This window comes from Dama dama, chromosome 5 (genome assembly GCF_033118175.1).
Source record: "Dama dama isolate Ldn47 chromosome 5, ASM3311817v1, whole genome shotgun sequence".
Lineage (NCBI taxonomy): Eukaryota > Metazoa > Chordata > Mammalia > Artiodactyla > Cervidae > Dama > Dama dama.
Window position 1 is genome coordinate 131,947,458 of NC_083685.1, and position 27,626 is coordinate 131,975,083.

The 27,626-nt window shown below is 37.9% G+C and overlaps 1 protein-coding gene across 14 annotated transcripts in view; it reads right to left on the minus strand.

The window, feature by feature from the left end:
• Nucleotides 1–27,626, minus strand: part of HELZ (helicase with zinc finger) — a 142,027-nt gene that overhangs the window by 55,574 nt on the left and 58,827 nt on the right. For 13 of the 14 annotated variants that reach the window (XM_061145052.1, XM_061145056.1, XM_061145043.1 and 10 more), the window contains 8 exons: nucleotides 20,794–21,127; nucleotides 19,817–19,947; nucleotides 13,731–13,910; nucleotides 13,097–13,201; nucleotides 6,491–6,669; nucleotides 3,490–3,608; nucleotides 2,192–2,337; nucleotides 454–601 (listed from right to left, as the gene is read on the minus strand). In XM_061145052.1, the coding sequence (XP_061001035.1) occupies nucleotides 454–601; nucleotides 2,192–2,337; nucleotides 3,490–3,608; nucleotides 6,491–6,669; nucleotides 13,097–13,201; nucleotides 13,731–13,910; nucleotides 19,817–19,947; nucleotides 20,794–21,127 (1,342 nt within the window). The remainder of the gene's footprint in view (nucleotides 1–453; nucleotides 602–2,191; nucleotides 2,338–3,489; nucleotides 3,609–6,490; nucleotides 6,670–13,096; nucleotides 13,202–13,730; nucleotides 13,911–19,816; nucleotides 19,948–20,793; nucleotides 21,128–27,626) is intronic. The other variant, XM_061145055.1, reaches the window with a different exon arrangement.

Sequence of the window (27,626 nt, forward strand, 5' to 3'; positions counted from 1 at the left end):
TAAACTTAAAAAGTCAGAAACTGTAAGAGAACCATACAAGTTGTAGCACATAATGGACTAGCGACGTCGTCATCCGTGTGACCTCTTGGAGGACAGGACTCTTGTCAAGTCTTACACGTTTAAAGCTGACACCTGATTCAAGCATGCACTATAAAATGTGATCATAGTCCTTTTAAGATGGCTAACAATAATAACCTATATGAAAACACCGACTTTTAAATTAAGCTCTGTACTTTGGCATAAGACAGAATGTAAACCAAAATTTTTGTTTCCCACGGGAGATTTATCTTAACAAATCAATGTTACACAAAAAAGAATAAACCTTCATACCATTTTTATGTAAATCAAGTCAACACATGATAAAATATCAACTCAAATTTTAAATAAATGCTTAATAAGACCAGACTTTCTGACTGCAAAAATGTTGACAATTTGCGAGAAGAACCAAGGTACCTCTGCATTATTATAAAAAGCGGTGCTGTTCTTCTCCTGCACATCCTCCCCTCGCGCTGTAAAGAAGGTCAGTGGGTAGAACTCCTTGTGTGCTGGCTGCTTTCCACTGGCCATCAGCTTGCCCTCATAGAAGAGCTCAGAGGTGTAACTGCAGAAAAAGACCAAAATACATAAATAAGTAAAAAGTAACTGAGCTCCAAAATTAATTTTACCCATGAGAAACAAAAATTACCAGTCAAATCAATGTTGCTGTATGCCCATGATTAATTTTAACCCAAACATCTAATATCCATGCTGCCAAGATCTCCTCCAAAGTTAACCACAGCAGTACAAACACTGCAGGGCCCTGGCACACCTCTGCTACATGAACTGACCTGGGGCAGGCGTGGAGCCGGAGCACAGAGAGCAAAGGGAGAAACAGTGGTGGTCAATTCTAAATGAGGGTCCTGCTCTATAAGGAAATTTGCTAGCTGTTATGGTTCTCTACACTAAAATTATTTTACGTGTGTATTTTGATTTACATAGATCATATACTTTTGCAAACAAAGATCTATAGACATTGAAACAACACACGTAACTGAGGGTCATTCCAGTCTTCAACTGTAAAATGATTACTCTTCAGTAAGGAAGATACTACCTAGTACTCCATTCATCACTGACTGCAGAAAATGACTGGCAACAATAAAAGGAACCACATGTTGAGATAATGATAAAAGCCATAGTTAAATCTAAATTTACTTTTCTCTCTCCTGTTGCTTTCACAGAAACCTAAAAATGATTTTACCACAACTGCCATAATCAATATTATTAAATTACACTAAATTTGAAAAAGTCTTAAGTTTTGGTGGTGATAGTGACTGAACGCAGCACACAGGGCTCCCCGGGGTTGGTCTGGATGAGGCTGGAGGGTACTCTGGCCTGTGGCTCTTCAGTGAGCTACTGCTCAAGATACTTTCAATGATGCGCACTCTATTTAATAGAAACCTTTTAAAACTTTTATTGCTAAATTTCATGGTTTTCCTTCCTTCCTTCCTCCCATCCTTCCTTTCTTCAAAACAGATTCCTTGTGTAACACAACCAGACACATATTCATAAACCGTTATGCAATTTGTCAATATATTTGCTTATTATATATATATATGTCAATATATTTGCTTATTATATATATATCTATCATGTAGTTTTACATACACATTATGTATTCGGTCACAGAAAAAGGTGTTATAGCTAGTAGAAACTGAAGATTTGTCTGCAGAACGGCCCTGCTATAGAAAATTACAGCTAATTCTTGCTGCTGCTGCTGCTAAGTTGATTCAGTCATGTCCGACTCTGTGCGACCTCACAGACGGCAGCCCACCAGTCTCTGCCATCCCTGGGATTCTCCAGGCAAGAACACTGGAGTGGGTTGCCATCTCCTTCTCCAATGCATGAAAGTGAAAAGTGAAAGTGAAGTCGCTCAGTCATGTCCGACTCTTCGAGACCCCATGGGCTGCGGCCTACCAGGCTCCTCCGACCATGGGATTTTCCAGGCAAGAGTACTGGAGTGGGTTGCCATTGCCTTCTCCGCACTAACTCTTGAGGTGTAACTTTTACAGACATAAAATTTAATATAATTTGTGACACTAGGGACACCGTGTAACTCTGCGGGGAATAATCTGTCCCTAGGATCAGTGCTGTGCTCAGTCCCCTCCCCCAGACCACACATGACAACGTGGCAGAGCGGGCAGCTCACACCTACTTGATGATAGCTTCGTGGGAGCGGTAGTTCTCGCACAGGAGGATCCTACAGGGAAACTCGGCAGGGTAGTGCTCATAGAGCCGATCAAGTAACGACACATGGAGGTTCCTCTCCCTGGCAAACTCGCTGTAAACAAAAGGACTGAGCTGTAACAGATAAACACACAGGAGAAAATTTAACTAAATATACAAATAGTATTCTTATTAACATACTTATAAAAAAAATCCACCATGCTGGAACTTCTGATATACTAAATCTCAGCATGCTGAATGTTGCAATAAGCAGAGTCAAACATATATTCTAGGAAAAACTTCACTACTATAAAGTTTTTTACTACTATAAAGTTTTAGCTAAGTTTTCCAACTTTTCCTTTCAGTATGTCAACACTAACCTAGAGTGTCTGTATCCAGGTTAATAAAGGACTTCTCTGACTTAATAATAAATAGCTACTACCTTAGTAATTTTAGGAATGTGACCCACTGTATCACTGGTGGAGTCAATCTACTGTTTCACTAAAATTAATCAACTATTTCAAATGGTAAGCTGGCAACATATACAACCTATGACTAAAAAACTTCTTAATAATTAGCAGAAAGCCATATTTATCTCGTAAAGTGTAACAAACCATTCTTGACTATATCTTAGACACTAAGAACAAAAACTAAACTACTTCTGGCAAAGCAATAAAAATAGAATTTTTTCCTCTACATTCAACTCTTTCCTAAAGGCCTGGACAACTACAATACTCTATAAGTTCAATCAGTCAACGGTGACAAAAGAGAAAGAACCTTAATTTGCAGCTCTGTAAAACTGATATTTTATTAGAAAAACTGTAATTCTCTTTCATACATAGGTATTAATAAGATCAGACAAGTTCCTTGAGATTTTGATTCATTTTTTATTTTAACTTCCCACGATGGTGAAAAATCTAATGCTTCAGGAAAACAAATGTTGGGGACAGGAACTGAGGAATCATAGGCAGGATAATTTAAATTTATTCAATAAAGAAAAGAATCAAATATTCCTACTGTAGAGAACTGAACTTCAAATTAACAAACATGAAAATGCTAACACTGATAACTTTATTCATTCTACTCTCTACCAAAGGAAATAAAGTGGTAGGGTAGCAATTTTCCTTCAGAAATACCAAGATTTTTCACTATTAGTACAGAAATATTTAAAGTACTTGAACCGAAATGCATGGCACAATTTCACAGGGCGCTTTAGGAAACAAACCGACACTAAACATCAAAACATAACACAAGCTCCTTTCGACAGGCTGACTCGAGGGCACCTACCTGCATGTGGTCACCGGCTAGGACAACCCGCGTGTGTTTAGTTGCTAGCGCCAGAGGCATGATGGTTTCACACTCCATGGCCTGGGCAGCCTCGTCTAACAAAATGTGAGTGAAAAACCCTACAAGGCACGGGGCAAACACAGGACAGTACATTACAGCAGTGATAAAGGGAGGAAGTCCTTTCTTCTCTGTTAAGGAAAGAATTCAGAGGCCTAATTTAAGACTTCTGAGTGCTTTAATACCAATCCTCAATTTAGAAAACCGTATGTACATTTCAGTCATTATTTAGAAAATAGAAGTTGAAATGAATAACTATTTTACTCAATAATAGACAAAAAATGGCACCTGGACCTCCCAGCCCCCAGACTAACAAGTTCCATCCGTGCATGCGAAAGAGACTTTAAAGTTCAAGAGAGCAGCTCTCACCACAAAGAAAAGCTGGCAAGGAAACAGTGACAGGCCCAAAGTCCTTTCACTGTTTATTTGCTAAAACACCAAAAACAAAACAATGGTAGTTCATGAGTAACTTTAGCTTAAACATACATATTAGACATTAAGATAAAGGATATCATACCCAAAATCTAATATAAAAGAGAAAGTTATAATCCATCTTTGACCAAAAACAAAGGTTATCTATTAGCAAATTCACTACTTTGATTATTTAGGTTTATTTTGTGTATGTGTGTGTGTGTGTGTGTGTGTGTGTGTGTGTGTGCGCGCGCGCGCATGTGAGTGTGTGTATAGACAGATTATATATAATTTTTTACTCTAAGAACCTATCCCGGTTGAAAAAAAAAATCACCAGTCTGAAAAAAAAAGATACAACAAGCATCAAAAATGTACATTATCAAATATTCCTCAGATGCAAACATCCCATGTCTGGCTCACTGCTGTTGCTCACACTGAGCACAGAAATCTGTGGACAGGATGAAGAGCCCGTGCCCTTTCCTGAGGGGGAACAGAGCGGGAATCTCCCTGCTGTCTCGACACGCAGGAGTAAATGCTGCCCCCACCACCAGCTCCCTGAGTCGGGGGGGAGGGGGGGGGCCTGTTTTCACGCCACAGCAGAGAACAGTTTCTTAACAGAACGGCTAGCTATAAACTCTCTAGGTTATTTAGCTTCCTGTGAGTTGACCCAAGAACCTAACCTCTATTTCTCTGAATGGCAACGAGTTCCAAATAGTCTGTTTGTACAGCTTTCTAAAGCAACCTGTTTCTAGGTTGGAGACTTTCTAAATCTTACTGACAGGAATAACCACCACCACTACCTTCATCACGGTCCATTCAAATAAACGGCTGTGCTGACAGTACAAGTATCAGTAACCGCTGTCTGTTTAATGACAGTGGCCCAAGCATGATGTGGACACATGCAATTTTCTCCCTGTTTAGGAGAACTTGTGCTTTTTATTCTACAAGAATAATTAAAAGATGACTATATAATTACAGGGTCGAATTGGAAAAACTGAAACTAGTGAAAAAAAAATCTACTGTTTCTGTAAGATAACGTTTTAATTAAATACAGTTAGGTTTAAATCAGGAATTGAATAAATCCTGATATTGTTAGACTACAGCTTAAGCTAGTAAAAGAAACCTAAATTAGTCAAACTGATTTAGCCTGAGCCTTGGTTGTCTAGCCTGTAAAATAACCCTCCATGAGATGACATGAGAATTAAAGTATAAACAATGCCAAAAATGAAGCAGGTAGCTGACTTCCATAAATGTACTACACTCTTGCTCTTCAAAGCCATTCTTTGCTCTTCCTCACAAAACTATACTGTTTAGGAGGTCTGGGTATTTAATTTACGTGGCAAATATGCATAGTATAATCATAAAGTAATGAGACTGATTGTTAAATAAACATACCAAAATTTACATTGCAAATAAGTGCTGTTCCATCAAAGAAGTCAGTTGAGAGGAAATATAACTCATTCCAAAGGATGCAGCCACTGTTCAAAACATTTTTGAAACTCTGCTTTTGTAACTGCCCTCACCAGCCAGCTATGAGCTGCGTGCACAAGAAAAATAAGTCTCATTACATGAGAGGCACGTCTCTCTTTTTTTTTTTAACGCCCCTAATGGTATCACTCAGTTTGATAACCTACCTTATTTACCAGACATGTCTCCGAAAGATTTTGAAGCTTTTCTAAAATTAAATCTACCTTCAAAAAAGAAAGCTTGGCCATTGTTCATTTTTTAAGATAAACAGAGGTTTATCAAGGGCCTCCAGGTGTCTATGCCCTGGGCCAGGTGCCAGGAATACAAGGTGAAGGGAACTGTCTCTACCTTTCAGAAATGGAAAAGAACTTGGTACTGGCTCTGAAAGCAATTCCAAAAGGAGAGAGCAAAAATGCGTTGAGCAATGTCAACAATTGTAATATAAGAACAATAAATGAATGTCCTTCCAAAGCAACTACCTTAAAGTGACACCACATTTTGATGGTTAAGCTTTGCCATATTTATCAGAACTTTTTGTTACCTTATATCTGTACTTTCTATATTTGGTTTTACATAGTTCCTATAATTAAATATAATAATAATATGTCAAACTATAATTGTTGTCTCTACACTGTATTAATGCACAAGTATTTTAAAATTATATACTTGAGAAAACTGTAAAAAAAAAACAAAACTGTCCAATTTGAATTTCTCACATGATCAATATTAAGTAAATACCATCTGATCAATCAGAGAACAAGACAGAGTAACAGTCACTAAAATGTCTAAACTAGGGATAGATAATTTTTTCTGTGTGAAGGGCCAAACAGTGACATTCTAGGTTTTCTTCTAGCCACGCAATCTGTTGAAACTACTCAACTCAGCTGCTGTAGCACAAAAGCATCCATAGAGAATATAGGGAGTAAACGGGCATGACTGTGTTCCATCCAATAAAACTTTATTTACAAATACAGTTGGCCGGATATGGGCCACAGGCCAATGCCTGGTCTAAACTGAACGTAGAAGCCCTGTGCATTCACTTTTTCTGTGTCTTGAGTCAGCATACCAGGTTCAAGGTCCAACTGACAGAGGTACTGGGAAGTGTTCAATGTAACCACCACCACTCTGTGTTTAAGAATATCTTCTTTCTGTGGCATCTGAAAGGTGGAATGTGCGCTTGAGATCAAACAGTACTGATGCACAACTGGGTGGACAGTCTTCACCCAGCGGTTTCTGAAATATACCCTATAAAAGAAGACAACATGTCCTGTTTATACTTATTAACATCTTATTGTATCTGATTATCAAAACACTGACAGTATAATTTTAAGACTACAATACCTGGAATTTAACAAATAAATTTGACAACTGTTAACAGTCTACTGGATTAGAATATAACATACAATGGTGACTTCCGCCAGAATCAAGCAGAAAGTACATACACTATGATAAGAAAAATATCAAATTATTTTAAGTGTTCAGATTAATTTTACAACAGAATGACACAAAGGGTTTTATAAGCATTGGTTTTCTTTTTAATTGAAAACATTTCCAATTACTTTTTTCCATGGAATATCTTACAAAAATAACATTTTAATTATCTCTGCTAATAAAAAACAATGAATTGCATACTTACAAGAGATTTCAAAAGTTACTTGCATTTTCACTTTAAGAATACAGTCTTACACCTATATTTAAGCAGATCTTTATCTAAAGTTCTGGAGATTTAAAAATAAATTTAAATTCTGGACAACCAGAAAATCTTAAACACATCTCTTCTATTAATTGCAAAAGAAAAATATAAATAGGACTCATGCAACAGATTACTAAGATGGTATACAAACATGTCATCCACCTTCCTCCCATCTCTAACTCACCCCATCACAAAGATCCACTGGGTACCTATCCACTACAGCCCAGTACAGAGGCAAATCACAGGGCTTGCAGGCTGTCATAAAGACTTTGGGTTTACTGTGATTTTAACAGAAAGCCATCCGAGAGTTGTAACAAGGCACATGTCATGTGACATGACTTATGTTGTTAAAGGGCCAGTCTGTTTCTGTAGACAGAATACATAGTTCCGGAGGCAGGGGAGACGGCTGGACACTGGGGTGCTGGTAAATGCTGAACAATCAGCTTTCAGGAGCAGAGGGCATGGCCTGATCTGTAGTATGTGCTGGTCTTTGTGCTATAAAACTTGCTATCATGGCCCATTTCAAGCTACCAATATGATGTTACTAAACATGAACCTGGGAAGACATGCACATGATTGGCTCTCACAAACCAGTACAAGCTGCTCCATCACACCACAGACTACGAGAGGCAGGGGCAGGGACAACAGCAGGGAGACCAGTTAGGAGGCTACTGTAAGGATCTGGATAAGAGAAACCAAATGTGTGGACTAGGGTGGTAACAGCAGAGATGTGAAAGTGGTCAGATACACTATACACTTTGAGAGGAACACTAACAGGATTTACTGATATACTAGATGTGGAATTTAAGAGAAAGGATGATTCCATGGCTTTGAAACTAGATGAATGGCAGTGGTGGTGATATGGAAGAACAAGTTTGGGGTGGGAATTGAGAATTCAGTCTTGAATATATTTAGTAGCAGACACCCAAGTAGAGATATCCAGTAAGCAAAGGCATTTGTAAACGTGGAGAATGCCCAAGATGAGAAAATACAGTAGAGATAAACCTGAAGGCTAGAGGAGTTCACCTGGAGAACAGAGTAGTTAGAAAGCAAACTAGCTGGAAGAATGGTCAAGGGATCACCTCAACACGCACAGACTGGGAAACAGAGAGGCGCAGGAGAGAGACTGGGAAACGGAGAGGCGCGGGGAGGGGAGTCACCGGGAAACGGAGAGGCGCAGGGGGGACACCGGGAAACGGAGAGGCGCGGGGAGGACACCGGGAAACGGAGAGGCGCGGGGGGGACACCGGGAAACGGAGAGGCGCAGGGGGGACACCGGGAAATGGAGAGGCGCAGGGGGGACACCGGGAAACGGAGAGGCGCAGGAGAGAGACTGGGAAACGGAGAGGCGCAGGGGGGACACCGGGAAACGGAGAGGCACGGGAGGGGGGAAACTGGGAAACGGAGAGGCGCGGGGGGGACACTGGGAAACAGCAGTCAATGAAGCAGGAGGGAACTCAGGAGATGTTGGGGCCCGGTCAGGGGACGTAAACTGCCATGGCAGTAAATCGTGCAGGCATTTTCCGGGCCGTCAAGTCACTTGCAGCAGCACCTCACTCTCTGGCTGCATCCTTCCTGAAATGCCCTCTTCTCCCGGCTGCCAGGACTCAGCCTCCCCTGCTCTCCTTCCTCCTGCTCCTTGCCAGATGGGGGTTTCTCAAGGCTGAGTCTTTAGAGCTCTCCCCTCTCATCCCAGGCCCAAGCCTTCAATTACTACCAGTGACCACCCTGATGACCCCTCTGTTCAGCCAAGACCTCACCTCAGCCCCAGGATGCATATCCAACTAATTGACAACTGTCTCTTCTAGAATGCTTCAAAGGCAGTTCAAATGTAACATGCACAAACACTAATCTCATGATCTTCTAAAATGTGTTCTAACCCTCCTTGAAACAATTAAAACTGGTTGTCCTTTTTTAGCAAAGAAAGCATTTAATAAATGCCCCTAATTTATAATTATAATAGAGGAGAGTAACGTATTTTAAAAACATTACTATGATAGGAAGGGCTGTGAAAGTAACCAATACTATTCCTAAAAGATGTAAAAATCTTAAACATGTTTTAGGCTTTAATAAAAAATATTTAAGCAGACCAGCAAATCAGAATTTACTTTTTAAATATACGAAAAACCTAATTTTACAAATTATCTGGAAAAAAAAACAATTACAAATTATGATTCCATTAATATTAACTTCAGTGTGTGTATTTAAGTATATAAATTACCAGAAATTAAACTCGAAAATATTAGTATTTATCTCTGACTGCTAAGATTACAGATAATCTTGACTTTCTTCTTTATGTTTTTCTATATCCTCTTAAATGAACATTTCATTATAAAATTAAAAAAGTAGTTTTCAAATTATTCATCCAATGTAACTCCAGGCACAGCTTCTTTCCCAAAGACAGAACAAAAATAGAAGCTCTGAGCCTCAACACTGACTTTCTATAGATACCCCAGAAAGCTTCCTCAAGTTGAAGCTAGTGAGAATACAAAGTTTGATCATTAGGCCTCTTTCCTGAAAAATACAAGTTAGTCTAGGGCTAACTTCAAAGACTTAAATCTTTTCTCAGTACTTTCATTTTGTGAAACATCTAAGGTAGACACCATCTAGAAGATCAGGTAAGTAGACACCATCTAGAAGATCATTTAAAACACATCCAACAACATTTTTCAAAACTGGAGAACTGACACTTTCAAGTTCATAGTATAAAATGTAAAAGTGACACCAACTAAGTAATTTACATATTTCTAGAAACAAACTGTCTGTATAACCCACAAGAATTATAATGAAATTTAAAACAAAAGACTGGTAATATATCATTTCAATTCACTGAAATTTATGTATTGAGTTCATATGTAATGAATACCCCAAAAATATTATTACTTAAGATACTACAGAATCAGAAAGATCTATTTATTTAAAAATCTTTATAAAATAATATTTTATATCTGTCCAGGAAACACTACACTTTCTCCACAGATAGCCTTTATCTAATAGGTAAGAACTCGGCCAGAATCAGATACTGACCTTCAGAACCATATACAGAAAGGAGCTATGTTTTCCTCTCTATTCCATTTTAAAATCTTCTAACAAAGTAGTAAGTAAAAACTGAAACTTAATGTTATTAAAGTGGATTCTAAAACCTCCCTTCCTAAATAATTTAAATTTAAGGTCGTGCTGCTGCTAGGTCGCTTCAGTCATGTCCGACTCTGTGCGACCCCATAGACGGCAGCCCACAGGCTCCCCCATCCCTGGGATTCTCCAGGCAAGAACACTGGAGTGGGTTGCCATCTCCTTCTCCAATGCATGAAAGTGAAAAGTGAAAGTGAAGTCACTCAGTCTTGTCTGACTCTTCCTGACCCCATGGACTGCAGCCCACCAGGCTCCTCCGTCCATGGGATTTTCCAGGCAAGAGTACTGGAGTGGGATGCCATTGCCTTCTCCAATTTAAGGTCATGAGTGCGTACTAAGTCGTTTCAGTTGTGTCTGACGCTGTGACATCATAAACTGTGGCCTGCCAGGCTCCTCCGTCCATGGGATTCTCCAGGCAAGAATACTGGGGCAGGATGCCTTGCCCTCCTCTGGGGCATTTTCCTGACCCAGGGAGCGAACCCGTATGGCTCCTGCATTGGCAGGCGGGTTTTTACCACTAGCGCCACCTGGGAAGCCCAATTTAAGCTCAACTCCTGATAACTATAGAATTTTATATGTTTTAACTCTAAGTGTGCATATTTAAACATATTTACTGTTTTAACTGTTTCTTCTTTATGGCTATTCTCCTCTTTTATCACATTTGCTAGGGCCCACTCTAAACCACAGGGTGAGAAGGTAGTCATTGTCACTTTTACTCCACAGACAACAAATCTTCAAGGTCATATGTGGACAATTAGTGCCCCCTGGTGTCCTCTCCCCTGAATCCTGGGACAACTCAGATAAAGCTGATCTCCCCAGAGTGCTCAGCCATTCTAATTCTCTCTATTCCAGCTCCCACACCTCTCATATTTGTTGTCCATTAGGAATATCATTAATTAATCTCAGTTAATATAATTATTGGGCTTCCCAGGTGGCTCAGACAGTAAAGAATCTGCCTGCAATACAGGAGACCCAGGTTCAATCCCTGGATCGAGAAGATCCCCTGGAGGAGGAAATGGCAACCAACTCCAATATTCTTGCCTAGAGAATTCCACGGTGGGAACTGAGAATTTCTGGTGGGCTACAGTCCATGGAGTCGCAAAGAGTTGGACGTGACTGAACAACTAAAACTCAATACAGTAGATGGTACTAATAAACTCTAACATTTCAATGCACTAACTTTTCTAGGAAATACATTCACAAGTCAACATCTTTCCTCAACAGAAAACTGGTGAAAATATAGGGCCACATAAAGAAAATAAATGGGGAAGCCAAGCCTTTTCTTATTTTATTCCAGTTACTAAATGAAATAACATGAAATTTTTATTTAAATAAATTTAAGCATCTTTTGCCAGAGGGCAAGTTTCTGTACTTGGGCCACCCTACTGGAATATGTTGGATTATAACTCCCCAAACATAATTTTACACAGGAAAAGCCAAACACAATGCTAGTCAATTAATGGATTTCAGTGTTTATCAACAACAGTTCTCATGCCCCCAATGTCAAATGACCTATGGTGGGTCAGCCAAGAGCTGAGGGACCTTCACCCCACTGTTTCCAAGCCAAGCACAATAATAAATGAGACTGTCACATTTCCTACATAACACACATACACAAACACACACACATAAGCACACACACAAGCTCTACCAACAATAAAACATCTTATCTCCACTGAAGTAAGAACACGCACAGCAAAAATGCTATTGCTAACTCAATTTCACTTGTGAGCTAAAAAAGGTAAGAATATGAAGCAAACTAGTTACTGATGAATTTATCCACTAGTAAATACCACATTTTCATTTATAGTGATTGCATTGTTCTTATCAAATAAAACTGGATTCTATTTAAAAATAATTATCTCTTCTCTCGTCTGTCTTCAGAGTAGAAACAGCACAGCATAAACGCCTGGGCTAACAGCCATGCCACTTTCTTCTCTTTTGTTTGTTTTCATGGAATTGTTACATCATTCAAATGGCTTTGCTTATGGTTATTAAAGAATTAAATAGTGTAACCTCATTTTTCCATGCCTAGGCTCAGCTAGAAATAAAAAGTTAGTGAATTATGATTCAAAAGTGTGGTTAGAAATTAATTTTTAAACAATAATTGTATTTGAACAACATAGGGCATGACATATTAGTTTGTAAAATGGCAAAACTAAATATTAATTCATATAACAATGAAAGCAAATGGTATAGTAAATAACCATTTAATGACTCTTTATTGTTTTCTGAAGAAAAGGATTTTATTCCCCCACAATCCTGTATTTAAGAACATTTCATATCCATATACACTTAGAGGACCTACATTAACCTAGAATTTTCTTTGACACTTTATCTCTTAAATGATAGCAGAGAGTTGTAAATACCAGTCAATTACATTTTGTTGCAGAAATCACTTCAATTTCACGCTTCTCTAATGTATAGTGCCTATTAAATTACCAGCATGATCACAGTCAAAATTTTATTTCCACATTGAACTATCACTGCATGACTACTCTGCCATGCAAAATATACCACAAATTTAATTAAAATTGGTATAATCATAAATTTATTATTTTGTCATATTACTTTTTAGAGGAACACATCAAAACTGGCTTAGATTGTAACAACATTTTTTTACATACAAAACTTAAAAAAGGATGTCTTTCTCTTAATGTTTAAGAAATGAATGGTCAAAGATTTTTAAATTTTGCCTTAAATAGTTTCTTCAAAAGGCATAACCTCCAAATGCCAAAGCACAGTTAAAGATCTTGGTTTTCTCAATGTTACTGAAATCTTGATAGACACCTTTTCTTAAGAATAATAAAGTATGATACAGATACATAATAAGCCTTAAAAAAATACCTGAGAGGTCTTGCCTGGGGATTGCCTGCTTCTACATATGGATGTAAATAATCCTTTATGTAGAGATCAGCAGCACTATTAGAATGGGTGCAAATGAGAATCCTGCTGAAATAAATGGTGCAAATAAAAAGAATGATACAACACAAAACTATTCAAGCAGTATAACACCAAAAAAAAAGCAGTGGCCATTTTAACATAACACATTTCCCTCAACCTACTCAGTAACATCTAACACATTCAATTATGCTTTTAGGCAATTATTCTTAAAGCTTAATTACTCTCTAAGCTGTAAAGGCGATAACTTCCCCCAAATTATTTTTTAAATCATATAAAATTATTTTTAAAAAACCCAACCCTTTTGACTCTAATATTTATCACAACTCTTAGCAGACTCAGCGTTTTGATGACATATTTAAAAGCTACCATTCTGTATGTTACCAATTTTTAAAAATAGTATGTTTTCAGAAAATTCAAATGTTAGTGCTTTGGGGTCTGAGTGTGACTCTTTTTAAATTTTATTTTTAAAATCTTTACAAGCAAGATGAAAATTGTCTTGCTAGCCCTTGCTCTGTTTCCACAAGGACACAAGCTGGGCCCTACTGATGAGATCAGAGCACACGCACCACCACCTTACCTGGTCTCCTGTTGCTGGAGAATGTGCTTGACGGCCTGAGCTAGAGTGAATGTTTTGCCTGTCCCATACGGGCCAATGATGAGGACAGGGGGCAACTGTATTGAAAGTGGGGTTGTAATGGCCAGAACAGCCTCTTTCTGTTTTGCATTTAGCCGAGGATCCAACTGCTCGTCCCACTGCCTAAAGAAAATTAAAATGTAAGTTATTTTAAACATAACCTGACATACAGGTATCCTGAATTTCAACGAACCATTAAAAATGCTGAAATAACAGAGCACCTATAACAACAAATGCTCATTCTAAAACTACATGTTAAAAATTCCCAAAACAGAGTCAGTGTAGGGTGTTTTACTATGATGATCAGAATTCACTGTAATCATCTTGTCCTTTCCAAGTGCACAAGACTCTGGTAACTAAGCTAAAGACATCACAACACACTTCTAGTCGAGCTGCTGCCATGTCTATAAACAGTAACAGCAATGTCTCAAAAACGTAATTTCCCTCTTACATAAAAGCACCAGAAAACTTTTTTCTGGTGATAATGTGTTAGCAGTTTCTTTGCATAGCAAATTAAATGCCAAAGGGAAACTAACTAATTTTCAAATACTAAACCACTGAAAGATTTCTCAGTAAAATCTAAAACAAACAAAAAATAAAAACCTCTGTGTGTCACTGATTAAGAGATATCAAACTCTTATAAAGATCTTAATTTAGAAAATAAGGTTTTGTTCATGGTGCTTTTCAGGTCTACCATATCCTTTAACTTTTCTATTCATTCTATTAATTTTTGAGAGTTTGATAGTGAAACTCCAACTAAAAATCTTAATTCATCTACCCCAAAAATAATTTAATATATAGAAGAACTTTATGTAACTTTGTTCTGTATTCTCCAAGTTTCCTATAAATGTACTATCATACTTTCATAATTTAAAAAAGAAAATAGTTTAAGGCCAAACAAGATGAAATGTTTTCTAATATTTCCACACAAGTAAGACAGGTGTGTCACAGTCTTCAGGGCAGAGACACCTGTCACGGCAGCACAAACGGCTCTGTAAGGAGGTCTATCTTATTAGTGTCACTTCTCCGACTTGGCTAATTTTGAAGATTTAAATGGACAGCAGATGCTGAAAGGGATCAAACTAAGTGGAGAATCAACAGCATTCCTTCTCACAACTACAATTATAGTACTAAAGATTGCAACAACTATGGTAAAAATGATAGAGATGTGAACCAAAATAGGAAGGGTGTGTGTAATTGGAAATTTTGCAAAATGCCTACAAAACAATCCTGAAATAGGAGAACATGGTTTAGACAGAACAATTCCCACTCTATGAGGCTACACTGTACTTAAAACAGAAGCTAGTTATTTATGGAAAATCTTAACTCTTTCAGTTTTAAAAAAGTATAACAAATGCAATGTATTATGATAGAAAATTTCAAGCAAATTCTACTAATGTAAAACCTTATAAAACAAATTTTAACCATATAAGCATGTCATTACTTATTTTTCTGATATTTACATTTTTTTAAAGCAAAAACCAAAAGGACTCTGACCAGTGACACTAGATTTCCTAGAAGCAATTCACTAAAAATTCAAGGACTCCCTCATCCAATTTATTTACTCACAATTCTGCCAGTACCCAGCAATGCTCCATCTTCTGGAAGTAAGGAAATTGCTTTAGCTGAGTACTGAGCCCAGATCTAATCTATGTGGCAGACACTGTGGAATGGGTCCCCCTCAAACCATCCCCAGCACCCTTCTCTGCCTCCTCGATTAGTGAACCCAGCCAGCAGTAATACTCCCTTCTCCGGTCTCTGGAGACCCGACTTTGTTCTAAGTGGAGAGGAAAGGGAGACCCTGTCTTCAGTAGCACTGCCAGGCCTGCACCACCCTGGACCGCTGAGCGCTGGGTCTCAGTGACTACTTGCTTAAGGCACAGTGAGTTCAGCAAACTGCTACCTGCGTCCATACTGACCACTGTGATTCTATGATGCCTCACCCCAGGAGCTCCCTCATCTGTACGTAGAGATAATCACATTCCATCAGATAAATATTTTAAAGATCAAATAAGATAATGCATGCAAGCTGTTAAAAAAATAGTTGAGCAACAAGTGCAAAATTAATGTTGACTTCTATTACTATAATATTTTCTAAGGATTTCAGAAAAATAAGATAGTATTATATTATTTGACCAGGGTACACTTTTGAAAATAAAAGAATGTTCTTGAAATATCCTCTAATTTCTCAAATTTGGGAACTTTAATGAGACAGATATTAGATTACCGATACACAGCTAAGTAAAATCTGAGAGATTAATGATAGATTTACAGGTATAATTCTAAAATATGTTGGTATCTCTTTGTTTTATCTATATTGACCATTCTATTTGTCAATTGTTTCAGTGTAAATAAATGCTTCAGAGCAGATCAGAAACTTTATCATGTGTTGTCTCTATAGTTTCTGGTTATGAATAATGAACACTTATAGAAAGCCAATAAGCAAAATAAACTGTCTTTATGTATTGTACCACCTGCTTAATAAAGATGAAGATTTACAATAAACATGCTGGTAAAACTTCTCTCTGATTTTCACAATTTTAAAAATGTAAAGTCTCTCCATTTACTCTTCATTTAAAGGTTATTTTATTTCCTGAACCAATTTAATACTAAGTTCTTTTTTTTCCTGGTCTAATGCATTATTATTATTAATTTATAGGCTACATCTTCAAGAATAATTTCTCAATTTCATTTATCTTTCCATATTTCACCTTATTCCAGAAAATATTTTAAATAGCTAACAGTTTCTTAAAACTCCTAGACTCAGATACATTTTAATTGCTATTTAAATTATAGTGGTATGAAGTCTCTTTCTGCTTGAAAGTTTTCTGCTACTTGACATTTCCTTACTGTTGCAGTTAACACCATCAGTGGTATCTGAACATACTGCTATATACAAAATACTTTTCAGAAGTGAGTTTATCAAGGAAACATTTGAAAGTTTACTGGTATGGCTTCACATTTAAAACCCTAATTTTCTTCTTTAAACATGATATTCTTTTCAACTTAAATGCATCATATATTAACAATGTGCAAAGCCATGTTGGAGATTCAAACAGAAATAAGATATGGTTGCCGGGAGCCAGCACACGAGATCCCACCCATGACAAGGTCATGAGGAGAAGACCTGACAAGCAAGGCAGATCAGGACATCAGGGATTTCGAAAAGCTGCCCCGAAGCTCACCTTAAAGATGATCTCTGTCTTTCTGATGCTTGCTATATTAGACTACTCCCTAATTTCTGTGAATCAATATGTCCCCCGGACGGTGGTATCCTATAAGATTATCCAGGATGAAAGGAGTGTTTCAATTTAGACCCCTTTGCTGGCATTCTAGCCTGCTTGCCAAATGCGTACTAATGCACATGACTGCTCACAGCACCTTAATCATAAACAGCATAAAGAGCCTGATCACACAAAGGCCCTAATAGGCACAGAGCCCTTCGGGAGGTAAGAAAGCCCTATTAGAGAACAAAAAATGTTATTCTAAAAGTGGTTATAGTTAAAGATTTAGAAAAATAAGAGTGTTGAATCATTAATTTTAACCAGGAATGCTAAACAGGGGCTACCTCACTGGAGCTGCGGAGTCTTTGTGTGGTAAACCTTTTAGATAAACTTAACTGATAACTTCTGCAAAAGGACTGACCTTTGTGTCCATTAAAGAATAGATTACGGAAAACAGCTTTGCATTCACCTGGGTCATAAAATGTCAATAGGCCCCAAGGCCAGAAGATAATGTACAAGACTCTCACAAAGAAGTATGCAGAAAATACCCTGGTTTCATGTAGGACAAGCTGATGTAATATTAAACTATCTTTCCCTTAAAAATGTACCAACTTAGACTATAAAAGCTACGGTAAAAAATAAAGATTTGCCAGACTCTGCTGCACACCCCCAGTCTGGTCTCTGTCTCTGTCTCTGTCTCTGTCTCTCTCGCTGATGCCATTCATCCTGAGGGTACCCCTGGATCCTGCTGAGGCTGGACCCCGGCATATGGTCTCTTCTAAAAAGCTCAGAGTCTAATGAGAACAGAAATGTATACAACTGAGAAAAATTAACTTTGGAGAAATTATGCTTGAAAAGTACAAAACTGACTGAACCGAGCATGTAGTAGGCATCAGTAAGTATTTGCTGAAATAATGAAATGGAAAGGTCAGGTTCATTTTATTTAGGAGAGAGTACTTAAGCTGAACTAAATCTTAAACGACAGATTCTCCAATAGATCAATACTGGGCAAAGATGGTTTCAGGGAGAAAAAAAACAGAGCTAGAACACAGGGCTGGGGAGAGGGAAATGCAGAGTTTAATGAGTATGAAGTTTCCGTTTTACAAGATGAGAAAGTTCTGGAGATTATACAATACTGTGAATATAGTTAGCCCTCCTGAACAATACACTTAAAAATGGTTAAGATGGTAAGTCTTAGGTAGATTTTACTAGTTGTTTTTTTTTTTTAAAGGTCTTTTTTTAAAGATAAGGAAGCAAGTAAGTGCAGGGTAAATTGAACAAACATCAAGGTAATTCAATATGGCTAGTACATGAGGATTTAGAGGAAGAAAGTAGGAGAGTAAAGTAGGAAAAACTAAAAGAAATCTGAAAAGATACCGTTGGAAAGCACTGTCAATGAAACACATAATGAGAGTTTTGTACTAGGATGTTCAGATTTTATCTACATATGAAGGAGACGCCCTTCAGAGATTTGTACGCAATGAAATGAAATGATTATTTTAGCAAAACAACTTTGGAAGAAATATGTGGGTTAGCCCACAGAACTAGTGGGCCAGAACTAGGCTCGAAGGCTACCAAAATAGTGCAGCTGTAAATATGCACTGGTCTATGGACAGAGAGAAGGAAGGACGCAGAGAAGCTGATCAAATGAGGGCTAGACAGGTAAGATGTCACGGGGCTTTTACAACAGTCAGAGTAGATCTCTGACTGCTCTCAGGAGAGCGAGAAAAGTAGAGAGCAGGGATTGTAGGACGAGTAAATAAGGATGCCAGAACCAGGTCGATTATTTCCACTCAAGAATTTTGGCAATAAAAAGAAAAACAGGGAAGGGGTAGTAGGAGTAAGTGAAAACAGGGAGAAATGACGTGGATTTTGTGTTGTAAGGTGTATTTTGCTTTGTTTTTAGGACCAGAAGAGATGAATGTGAGGGGAAATGATGTAAGTCACTTCTAGGCCTGGCCCATAGAAACTTCCCCCGTGATCCTCTTTGCTCATGTTGCCCTGTCTGCCAGCTCCTGTCAACACCAAGGATGACCTTGGAAATCACTTATTAAAGATACCACAGCCTCTGTCAGAGAGGGAGCAGAGACCCCTACCATGGCTGGATTGACACAAGTGATTAAAAAAATAATCCATTTTGTACAGCCACTGAGATTTTAAAGAAAGGTGGAGTGCCTGGGCGGGGGCTAAGAGGATAAACCAGTGAGAGAATGAAAAGAAGGATGCAGGCTAGGGCATCCACTGCAGCTAGTCTGGAGACAAACAGAAGGATCATATTTAATTACATGTAACAATGTGTAAAGAGAATTAAGCAGAAAAATATTTACACAATGATTAATTGTATAGCATCTTCTATAATACATCTTCCATTTTTTCTTAAATTACAAAAATGTGTTTCATATTCAAAAATCATTTTAAATTAAGTCTTTGAACCATTTTTAAAAAGGCCCTGGATTTCCTATTCAACTTCTACTCAGAAATATTCCTAAATTGATCAAATATCCATCAATCGATCAAATTACATCTGTTGAGAAAAGCAAAAGAACTCATTCAGACTCTGAGGGAAAGTGAAGAGAACAGATGAGGAACTTCAATTCTAACTTTATTCTAAGAATAAAGTTCAATTCTATTCTAACTTTATTCTAGAACTTTATTCTAAGCGTTCCTGCACTCTCTTTTCTTAACCAAGAACATGTCTCTTGAAGAATATATGGAAATTTTCTTACAAACATGCTTAAGTTACTTGATACAGATATTCAGTTTAATATTAACATAACCTCCTGAATGAGGTATCTCTTTCTATACCTGTTGGGACTCCAAGGTATGGTTGGAGCCATAGTGATGTCTGGAAACAAAACCCCATTCTCCTTGACCCTGTCTAGCGCATAATGCATTTCACAGAGGGGTAATCGATTTAATTGAAACTGGAGTTCAACCTGAAATACAAACAAACAAACAAAAAAAGGTTCTTTAAAAAGCATTACGGTAAATACTGATATTATTCAGTTTGCTAGAATGCTCTGTGGAGATAACCTTTACAGGAGTCAAGTTTAGAGATGGCTTTCAAGTGTCATCATAGTCTAATCATAATTATTTATGTGTAATATTTGCTTTATTTAGTACCAGGCACTGTTATGTTCACTTCACATAGCACCAATGACGTGTATACTATGATTAATCTCATTTGTCAGCTGAAGAAACTGAGGCACTTAATTCCTTAATCATTAAATAAAGGTTATCTGATTCCACCATTCCTATGAAGAATATATTTGGTAAAATTAGTAGAACATCTCTGAAATACCATCTCTCAAGGATTAAAACCAAGCCTATGACACTGTACTGATTTACTGTGAATGAATAATATCACCAGATGCTATATTTAGATGTAAAAAAAGAGCAGCTTTCCACTTAAATATGGCGGACAGCTGAGCAGAGTTCACGCAAAAACCCACGAGGACAGAAGCACAGGAACAGGTTCAGCTTCAGAGGAGAGTGGCCGCAGGGCCCAGCTCAGTTTCTTTTTAAACTGTTTTTCCACTGCTGATTTAAAACAGAAATCAGAAAGCTTGACCATGTATAAAAATGGAACATTTTAGGTTTTACTTAAAGAGAATCTATTTTCTCTGAAAGTCACCAAAGGTCTGATTCTCCAACCACCAGAATTAATACTCCAAGCCAACTGCACTTCTCGCTGCAGCAGAGGAAGGGAAATCAAACCAGAAGAAGAGGATCAGCTAACAAGGAGACCAACCACAGCGAAGTCGTCACTCTTCGAAACATACCTGTGTGTCGTAATCAGGCCGAAGATTAAGTTCTTCACAGCATTCCCTGGATATCCTTAAAAATATATATTCTTTTGTTTTTTCTTCAATAGTAGCTTCATAAACCTTCTCTTTGGTTCCCTGGGTCTGCACTGACTTCTCTTTCGGGACTGGTAATAAATACACAGCATTGACTTTGGTCATCACCAGCCGTCCTGCCAAAGTGTCTTCAGAAAGTGTTTCAGTAAGCTTAAAGCGACCAAAAAGTTGTCCATTCTGAGCATACTTTGCACCTCCAGAAACTCCAGTGAGCATGAAGCTTGCTAGAATCTGCAACTGCACTTTAAGATTGAACCTGAATCAGAAGTAGAAAAATGAGTTTGAATTTTTTACATTCAAACATTTTTACATTCAAAACATTAAAACTAAATAAAACAATAAAACAAAATAAAAATAAACAGAAAAATTAAAACTTAATTATCCATTCCACTTTGCTGAGCTACAAATTATATACTATTTTTCTGTCTTTAATCCAACCTGGAAACAGCAAACTTTAAGTGAATGAATAAACTCTGAATGTTTACAAAAATGCATGCTTACTTGTATTGAAGAATATACACGGTGTTAAGTCTGAGCATTTAAAATGAAGCTAAGAATGATTTTTTTAAAAATAAAATGAAATGTCATGTACTATTTAATGTGAAAGCCTGTTTGAATACACCAGTAAGACAATCAAGACTTTAAAATCGCCTAAGCCTGAATGAAATGTATGTGTTGAAACTACAACAGATTTTGATTAAACTGATGCTGTCTAAGTAGTTCTTACCAAAAGAGTCTAACCATAAAATTTCTCTTCCAGAACTGTTAATGAATAACATCCAGAATACATTTCTGTTCACACCTACACCTAGGCAGATCTCATGCCCAAATTACAGGAGGAGGAGTGAAGGGCGATCTTATCAGACAGTGGCTGTGCCCTCACTCCCACTCCATGCACACGTGAGCATGAAAGAAGCACACAGGGTCAAGAAAGACGAAGTGAAAGAAAGAACTAAATTAATTAACAGCTCTTCTCTGCCGTTCTGAAATGATGCTGTGAGAGAGAAGACAAAGTGGTAACAACAGGAACATTTTCTCCTTTTTCTTAATAAGGTTTAAAAATTTCCAAGAAAAAATTTACTTGTTTTATAGTCTATACACCCATTTGTGGAAAGGCTACTTTTTAGTGGTAGTATGGAACTGTTTTCTATTCAGGTCTTCTTTTGGATACATGGTGTCCAGAATGTCTCACAAATTCTTAAAGAAAAAGAAGGAAATATCCTTTTCCAAAACATTATACATTTCATTATACAAAAACATCTGTATTGTTTACAATATTAGGAAATCAATTCTAATTAAAATATTATATTAAAATTTTGAATTTCCATTTATATACTTTAAAGTTAGAAAACTGTAAGGTTAGAGAAGTATTTAAACAGCAATAATAAAATATTTAAGAAAAATAGCAGCTGTTTATGCACATAGTAAGTCACAGCATTTATAAGCTCCATTATAAGTTATTTTAAAATACACTTACGATATACTCAAAGCTACAAAAAATACATAAAAATGTTTTACTATAAATATAAATTTAATATTTAATAACATGGCTTTCGTGAGGATCAGTTGAATTCTAGGAGTACTTGCTGAGCGTGTGTATCATATATATGTAATACATGGAATTACTGAAAGCCATATTCTATTTCTCTCATTCTCTATGCACCATTCCACTAGATCCAAACTAGAAATGTAGGATATAATTTAAAGAAATAGACTGCATGTTATCTAGTTATATTTTATTCTTTGAAGACTGGAATGTGCACTAAAGATTCATATAAATATAAGTCATAAAATGAAAGTGAAACAAAAGTGTACAGTTTACATATAATCTCTGTTGACCTTCCTTTAAAAAAAAAAGAAAAACAGAACACAAGCTTTATAAAAGAACAGGAAACCTTAGGTTATTCATGTTTTTTTCATATAAAATTAAATTTTTACTTTGCTTTTATCATCCATACACCTGAGATGTGTGGTCATTAGAAGAGATTCCTTACAGCCCATTCTTCACTCACAAATGACCTCCATGTTGCCAAAGTTGATGAACAGATTTCTGACTTTGTTTTTCATTATTATTACTTTGCAACCACTTTCCATTTCTTTTAAACTCCTTCTCCCACTGGCTTCTGTCCAGTCACACTCTCCAGAGTTCCCTTCCTGCCCTTCCACCTGATCCTCGATCTCCTAGCTAGGCACCACCCACCCCGCCCTCTTCTTGTGTCAGCCGAGGTCACCCTCTCACCAACCAAGGTCACCCTCTCCAAGATGTCTCAGCTCAGGGCTGTAAACCCAACTGCCAAAAATGAACCCCGGATTACGTGCTCTGCAAACTCAGTGCAAAGAGAAGAGACTCTGCGCCCAACCTCCCTCCACGCTCCCATACACCAACCCTCCCGTGTGTCACACGGCCCATATAAGGGCACTGTTTACCTAGGGGTCCCAGTCAAAAGTTGTCTTTGACTTTGTCTCTCTCACCAACCTTAAATCCCCACCACATAACCACCAGGCCCTGTTAGTTCCTCTTTTTCCTAATCATCTGCATCTCAGCATTGCTAACCTGGACAACTGTTAACAAACTCCTTCTATAACTTTTGGCTTCAAATCTATTCTCTAAACCACCCCTGGAGAATCTCTGTAAAATGCGAGTCTGATGATACACAGCTCTGTGGGTAAAGTTTAAACAGGTTTCTATCTCACCAACCCCACTCCACCACATAGCACCCTCCATTAAAATTATGATGACCAACTTGCCATTTCCCCCAAAACTCTATGCTCTAATTCTCATATCCTGTTTCTTCAAACTAAGTACTTTTGTCCTATTTTGCCACCTGACAATTCTGCTTTTCAAAATTCAGCTTAAATGCCAACTAGTCCAGAAAGCAGACTTGAAAGGCCATTCAAGCTTTGGGGGGACAAGGAAACATAACTTGTTTGCATTAGAATCGGCAAAGACCAGCCTAGAACCTGACACTTTGAATACTCAGTAATTTTGTTCACTGAATTAACAGTACATGTTTGTAATAATCTGACTTTTTCCAAGGCACCATATTCCCATTTCAACTACTTTATATTATTCCCTAACAAATTCTTACAACCCTATAATATTTTCTCAGCTAACTTGGGTAATATTTAAAGTCTTACTGTTACACCTGTTTTAGAATCTGCCATCCCCAAACACTTGGTCACAACTTAGGCATGAAAACTTAATCTCACAGTTTTAAAGCAGTAAGAGGATTCTTTTATGACACTCGGTTGTGCCCTGCAACAAAACTCATAAGGCAGAGGCACTGGAAAATAAAAGCACTAAGAAATATAGCTTCTCCCACAAAAGATTCATTGTTATGTTCAAGAAGCAAACATCAGAGACCTTCTGAAAGTAACAGTTACCAATATTTAATTTTTCTAAAAGATTAAAAGGCTGAAACTAAAAAGACATTAGTAAGTTTTAAGTATTTTAAGTAATATGCATTTTTGAGATTTAATAACTCAAATACCTACAGTATAAAATACATCCTATAATTAGCAGAGATATTTCCATTGTTACACGCCACACTTTGAAATCAACTTTAAAGCTTACAGAATTTCTAACATTTTTGGAAGTGGCAGAAGAGTAGCCCATGGAAGTAAATTAACCCAGAATATTCACTGGAAGGACTGAGGGTGAAGCCGAAGCTCTAATACTTTCTTTCGCCTGATGAGAAGAACCGACTCATTAGAAAAGACCCTAAGGCTGGGAAAGACTGAAGGCAAAAGGAGAAGGGGGTGACAGAGGATGAGACGGATGGATGGGATCACTGACTCAATGGACATGAGTTTGAGCAAACTCCAGGAGACAGTGAAACCTGGTGTGCTGGGGTAGCAAAGAGTCAGACACAACTTAGCAACTAAACAAGAAGATAAAAGATATATGGTTCCATCAGAAATAGTTATTTCCATTAGAAATAGTTAAACCTCTTGAAAAAGTCACTCAGTCGTGTCTGACTCTTTCTGACCCCATGGACTATACAGTCCATGGAATTCTCCGGGCCAGAATACTGGAGTGTGTAGCTGTTCCCTTCTCCAAGTGATGTTCCCAACCCAGGGATTGAATACAGGTCTCCCGCATTTCAGGCGGATTCTTTACCGTCTGAACCACCAGGGAAGACCTCTTGAGTGTAACTTTAAAAAAAACTTCAAAGCTATAGAGTGAATTTCCTTTTGTGCCATTTCTGACTAAATAAATGACAACAAAAGTCAACCAAGGTCATAAGCCAAAAACACCTGGGTCTCCTGAGGCCAACAGTAGAGGCCTGAGCCACTGCAACACAACGCCCAGACGAGCAACCACACAGCAGGCCTGCTCTGCCAGCTGTCACGTTCCCGACGCCCCGATCCAGCAGGCCACGACACACTCTGATGCGCATACACACAGCAGCTTCAGCCAAAGCCAACTGCTTTTGAAAATGTTTATCTTACAATGAAACTGTTTCACTTCAAGGTGGAATCATTATTGAATGCAGAGCAGTATGTAGCTGAGGACAAGAGAAGTTGAAAAAAAAAAATCTGGAAAGAACTCAGAAGCATATTTTAAAACTTAAATGAAAGGCAGCATTATTCTTATCAACTCCAAATGTCTCACACTAAAACTTAACATAAAAAGAAATCTTAAATATCTGGACTGCTTTGAAAAAAATCATCTCTTAAAAAAATAAAAAATATATATATATATATATGTACCTATCAAATTCAGCCTCAAGTCAAAATACATTTTGTCTAATCTTGAGAGGTTTCATTCAATCTATTTTCAAAAAGCGAATTCTAAGGCGATCATGTAAAAGCACAGGAATAGCTTGTCTTATTGTACTTTATGGTCCTTTGCAGATACTGCTTTTGTTTAGTTGTTTGTTCTGTTTTTTTTTTTAAACAAATTGAATGTCTATGGCAACCCTAAGTCAAGCAAGGCTATAGGCACCATTTTTTTTCCAACAACTGTTTATTACACATCTCTGTGTAACATTTTGGTAGCTGTCACAGTATTTCAAGCTTTTCCACTATAATTACATGTGTGGTGGTGATCTTTGATGTTACCACTTTAACTGTTTTGGGATGCCACGAAATGCAACCATTCAAGACAGCAGTCGACAAATGCGTGTGTTCTGACCGCTCCACACCTGGCCATTCCCCCATCTCTCTTGCTCTCCTCAGGCTCCCTATTCCCTGACACACAACAATAATGAAATCAGGCCAATTAATAACCCTATAATCAGCCTCAAGTGAAAGGAAGAGTCACGCCTCTCACTTTAAACCAAAAGCTAGAAATGATTCATAAGCTTAATGAAGAAAGCCTGTTGAAGCTAAGAGAGGCCAAAAGTTAGGCCTTTTGCACCAGTTAGCCAAAGTTGTGAAAGTGGAGGAAAAGTTCTTGAAGGAAATTAGAAGTTGTATTTCAGTGAACACACAAATGGTAAGAATGAAAAACAGCTTTACTGCTGATATGGAGAAAATGCTAGTTGTTTGGATACGTGATACCAGCCACAACACTCCCTTCAACCAAAGCCTCATCCACAATAAGCCCTGACAATTCTACACAGGCTGAGGGAGGGAGTCCCATGGGCAGCAAGGAGATCCAACCAGTCCATCCTAAAGGAAATCAGTCCTGAATATTCATTGGAAGGACTGATGCTGAAGCTGAAACTCCAACACTCTGGCCACCTGATGCAAAGAACTGACCCACTGGAAAAGACCCTGATGCTGGGAAAGACTGAAGGCAGGAGGAGAAGGGGACGAGAGGATGAGATGGTTGGATGGCATCACTGACTCAACGGACATGAGTTTGAGTAAACTCCAGGAGTTGGTGATGGACAAGGAGGCCTGGCATGCTGCAGTCCGCGGGGTCACAAAGAGTTGGGCATGACTGAACAACTGAACTGAACTGAATTGAGAGAGGGAGAAAGCCACAGAAGAAAAACTGGAAGCTAGCAGAGTTTGGTTCATGAGGTTAAGAAAGAAACCATCTCCATAACGTAAAAGTGCAAGGTGAAGCAGCAAACTCTGATATAAAGGCTGTTAACAAGTCACCCAGAAGATGGAGCTCAGATAATTAATGAAGGTGGCTGCACTAACCAGCAGACTCTCAGTGTACATGAAACAGCCTTCTATCGGAAGAAGACTCTACCTGGGACTTTACAGTCAGAGAGAAGTTAATGCCTGGCTTCAAAGAACAGGCTGAAGCTCATTACGGGCTAACACACTTGATGGCTTTAAGTTGAAGCCAATGTTCACTTATCATTCCAAAAACCCTAAGGCCCTTAAGAATTATGCTAAATCTACTCCATCTATGCTCTATAAATGGGGCGACAAAGCCTGAATGATGGCACATCTGTTTACAATATAGTTTACTAAATATTGTAAGCCCACTGTTGACATCTGCTCAGCAAACAGGATTCCTTTTAAATTACTACTGCTCACTGACAATGCACCTGGTCACCCAAGAGGTCTGATGGAGATGAACAACATGACTAATGCTGATCCATTCTGCTAACACAGATCCATTCTAAAGCTCATGGATCAAGGAGTAATTTAGACTTCCAAGTCTTATTATTTAAGAAATAATAAGGCTGCCATAGACAGTGATTCCTCTGACAGACCTCAGCAAAGTAAACTGGAAACCTTCTGTCAAGGATTCACAATCCTGGATGCCATTAAGAACATGCATGAATCATGGGAAGAGGTCAAAATATCAACATCAATCACAGTCTTGTTGGAATGATGACTTGGAG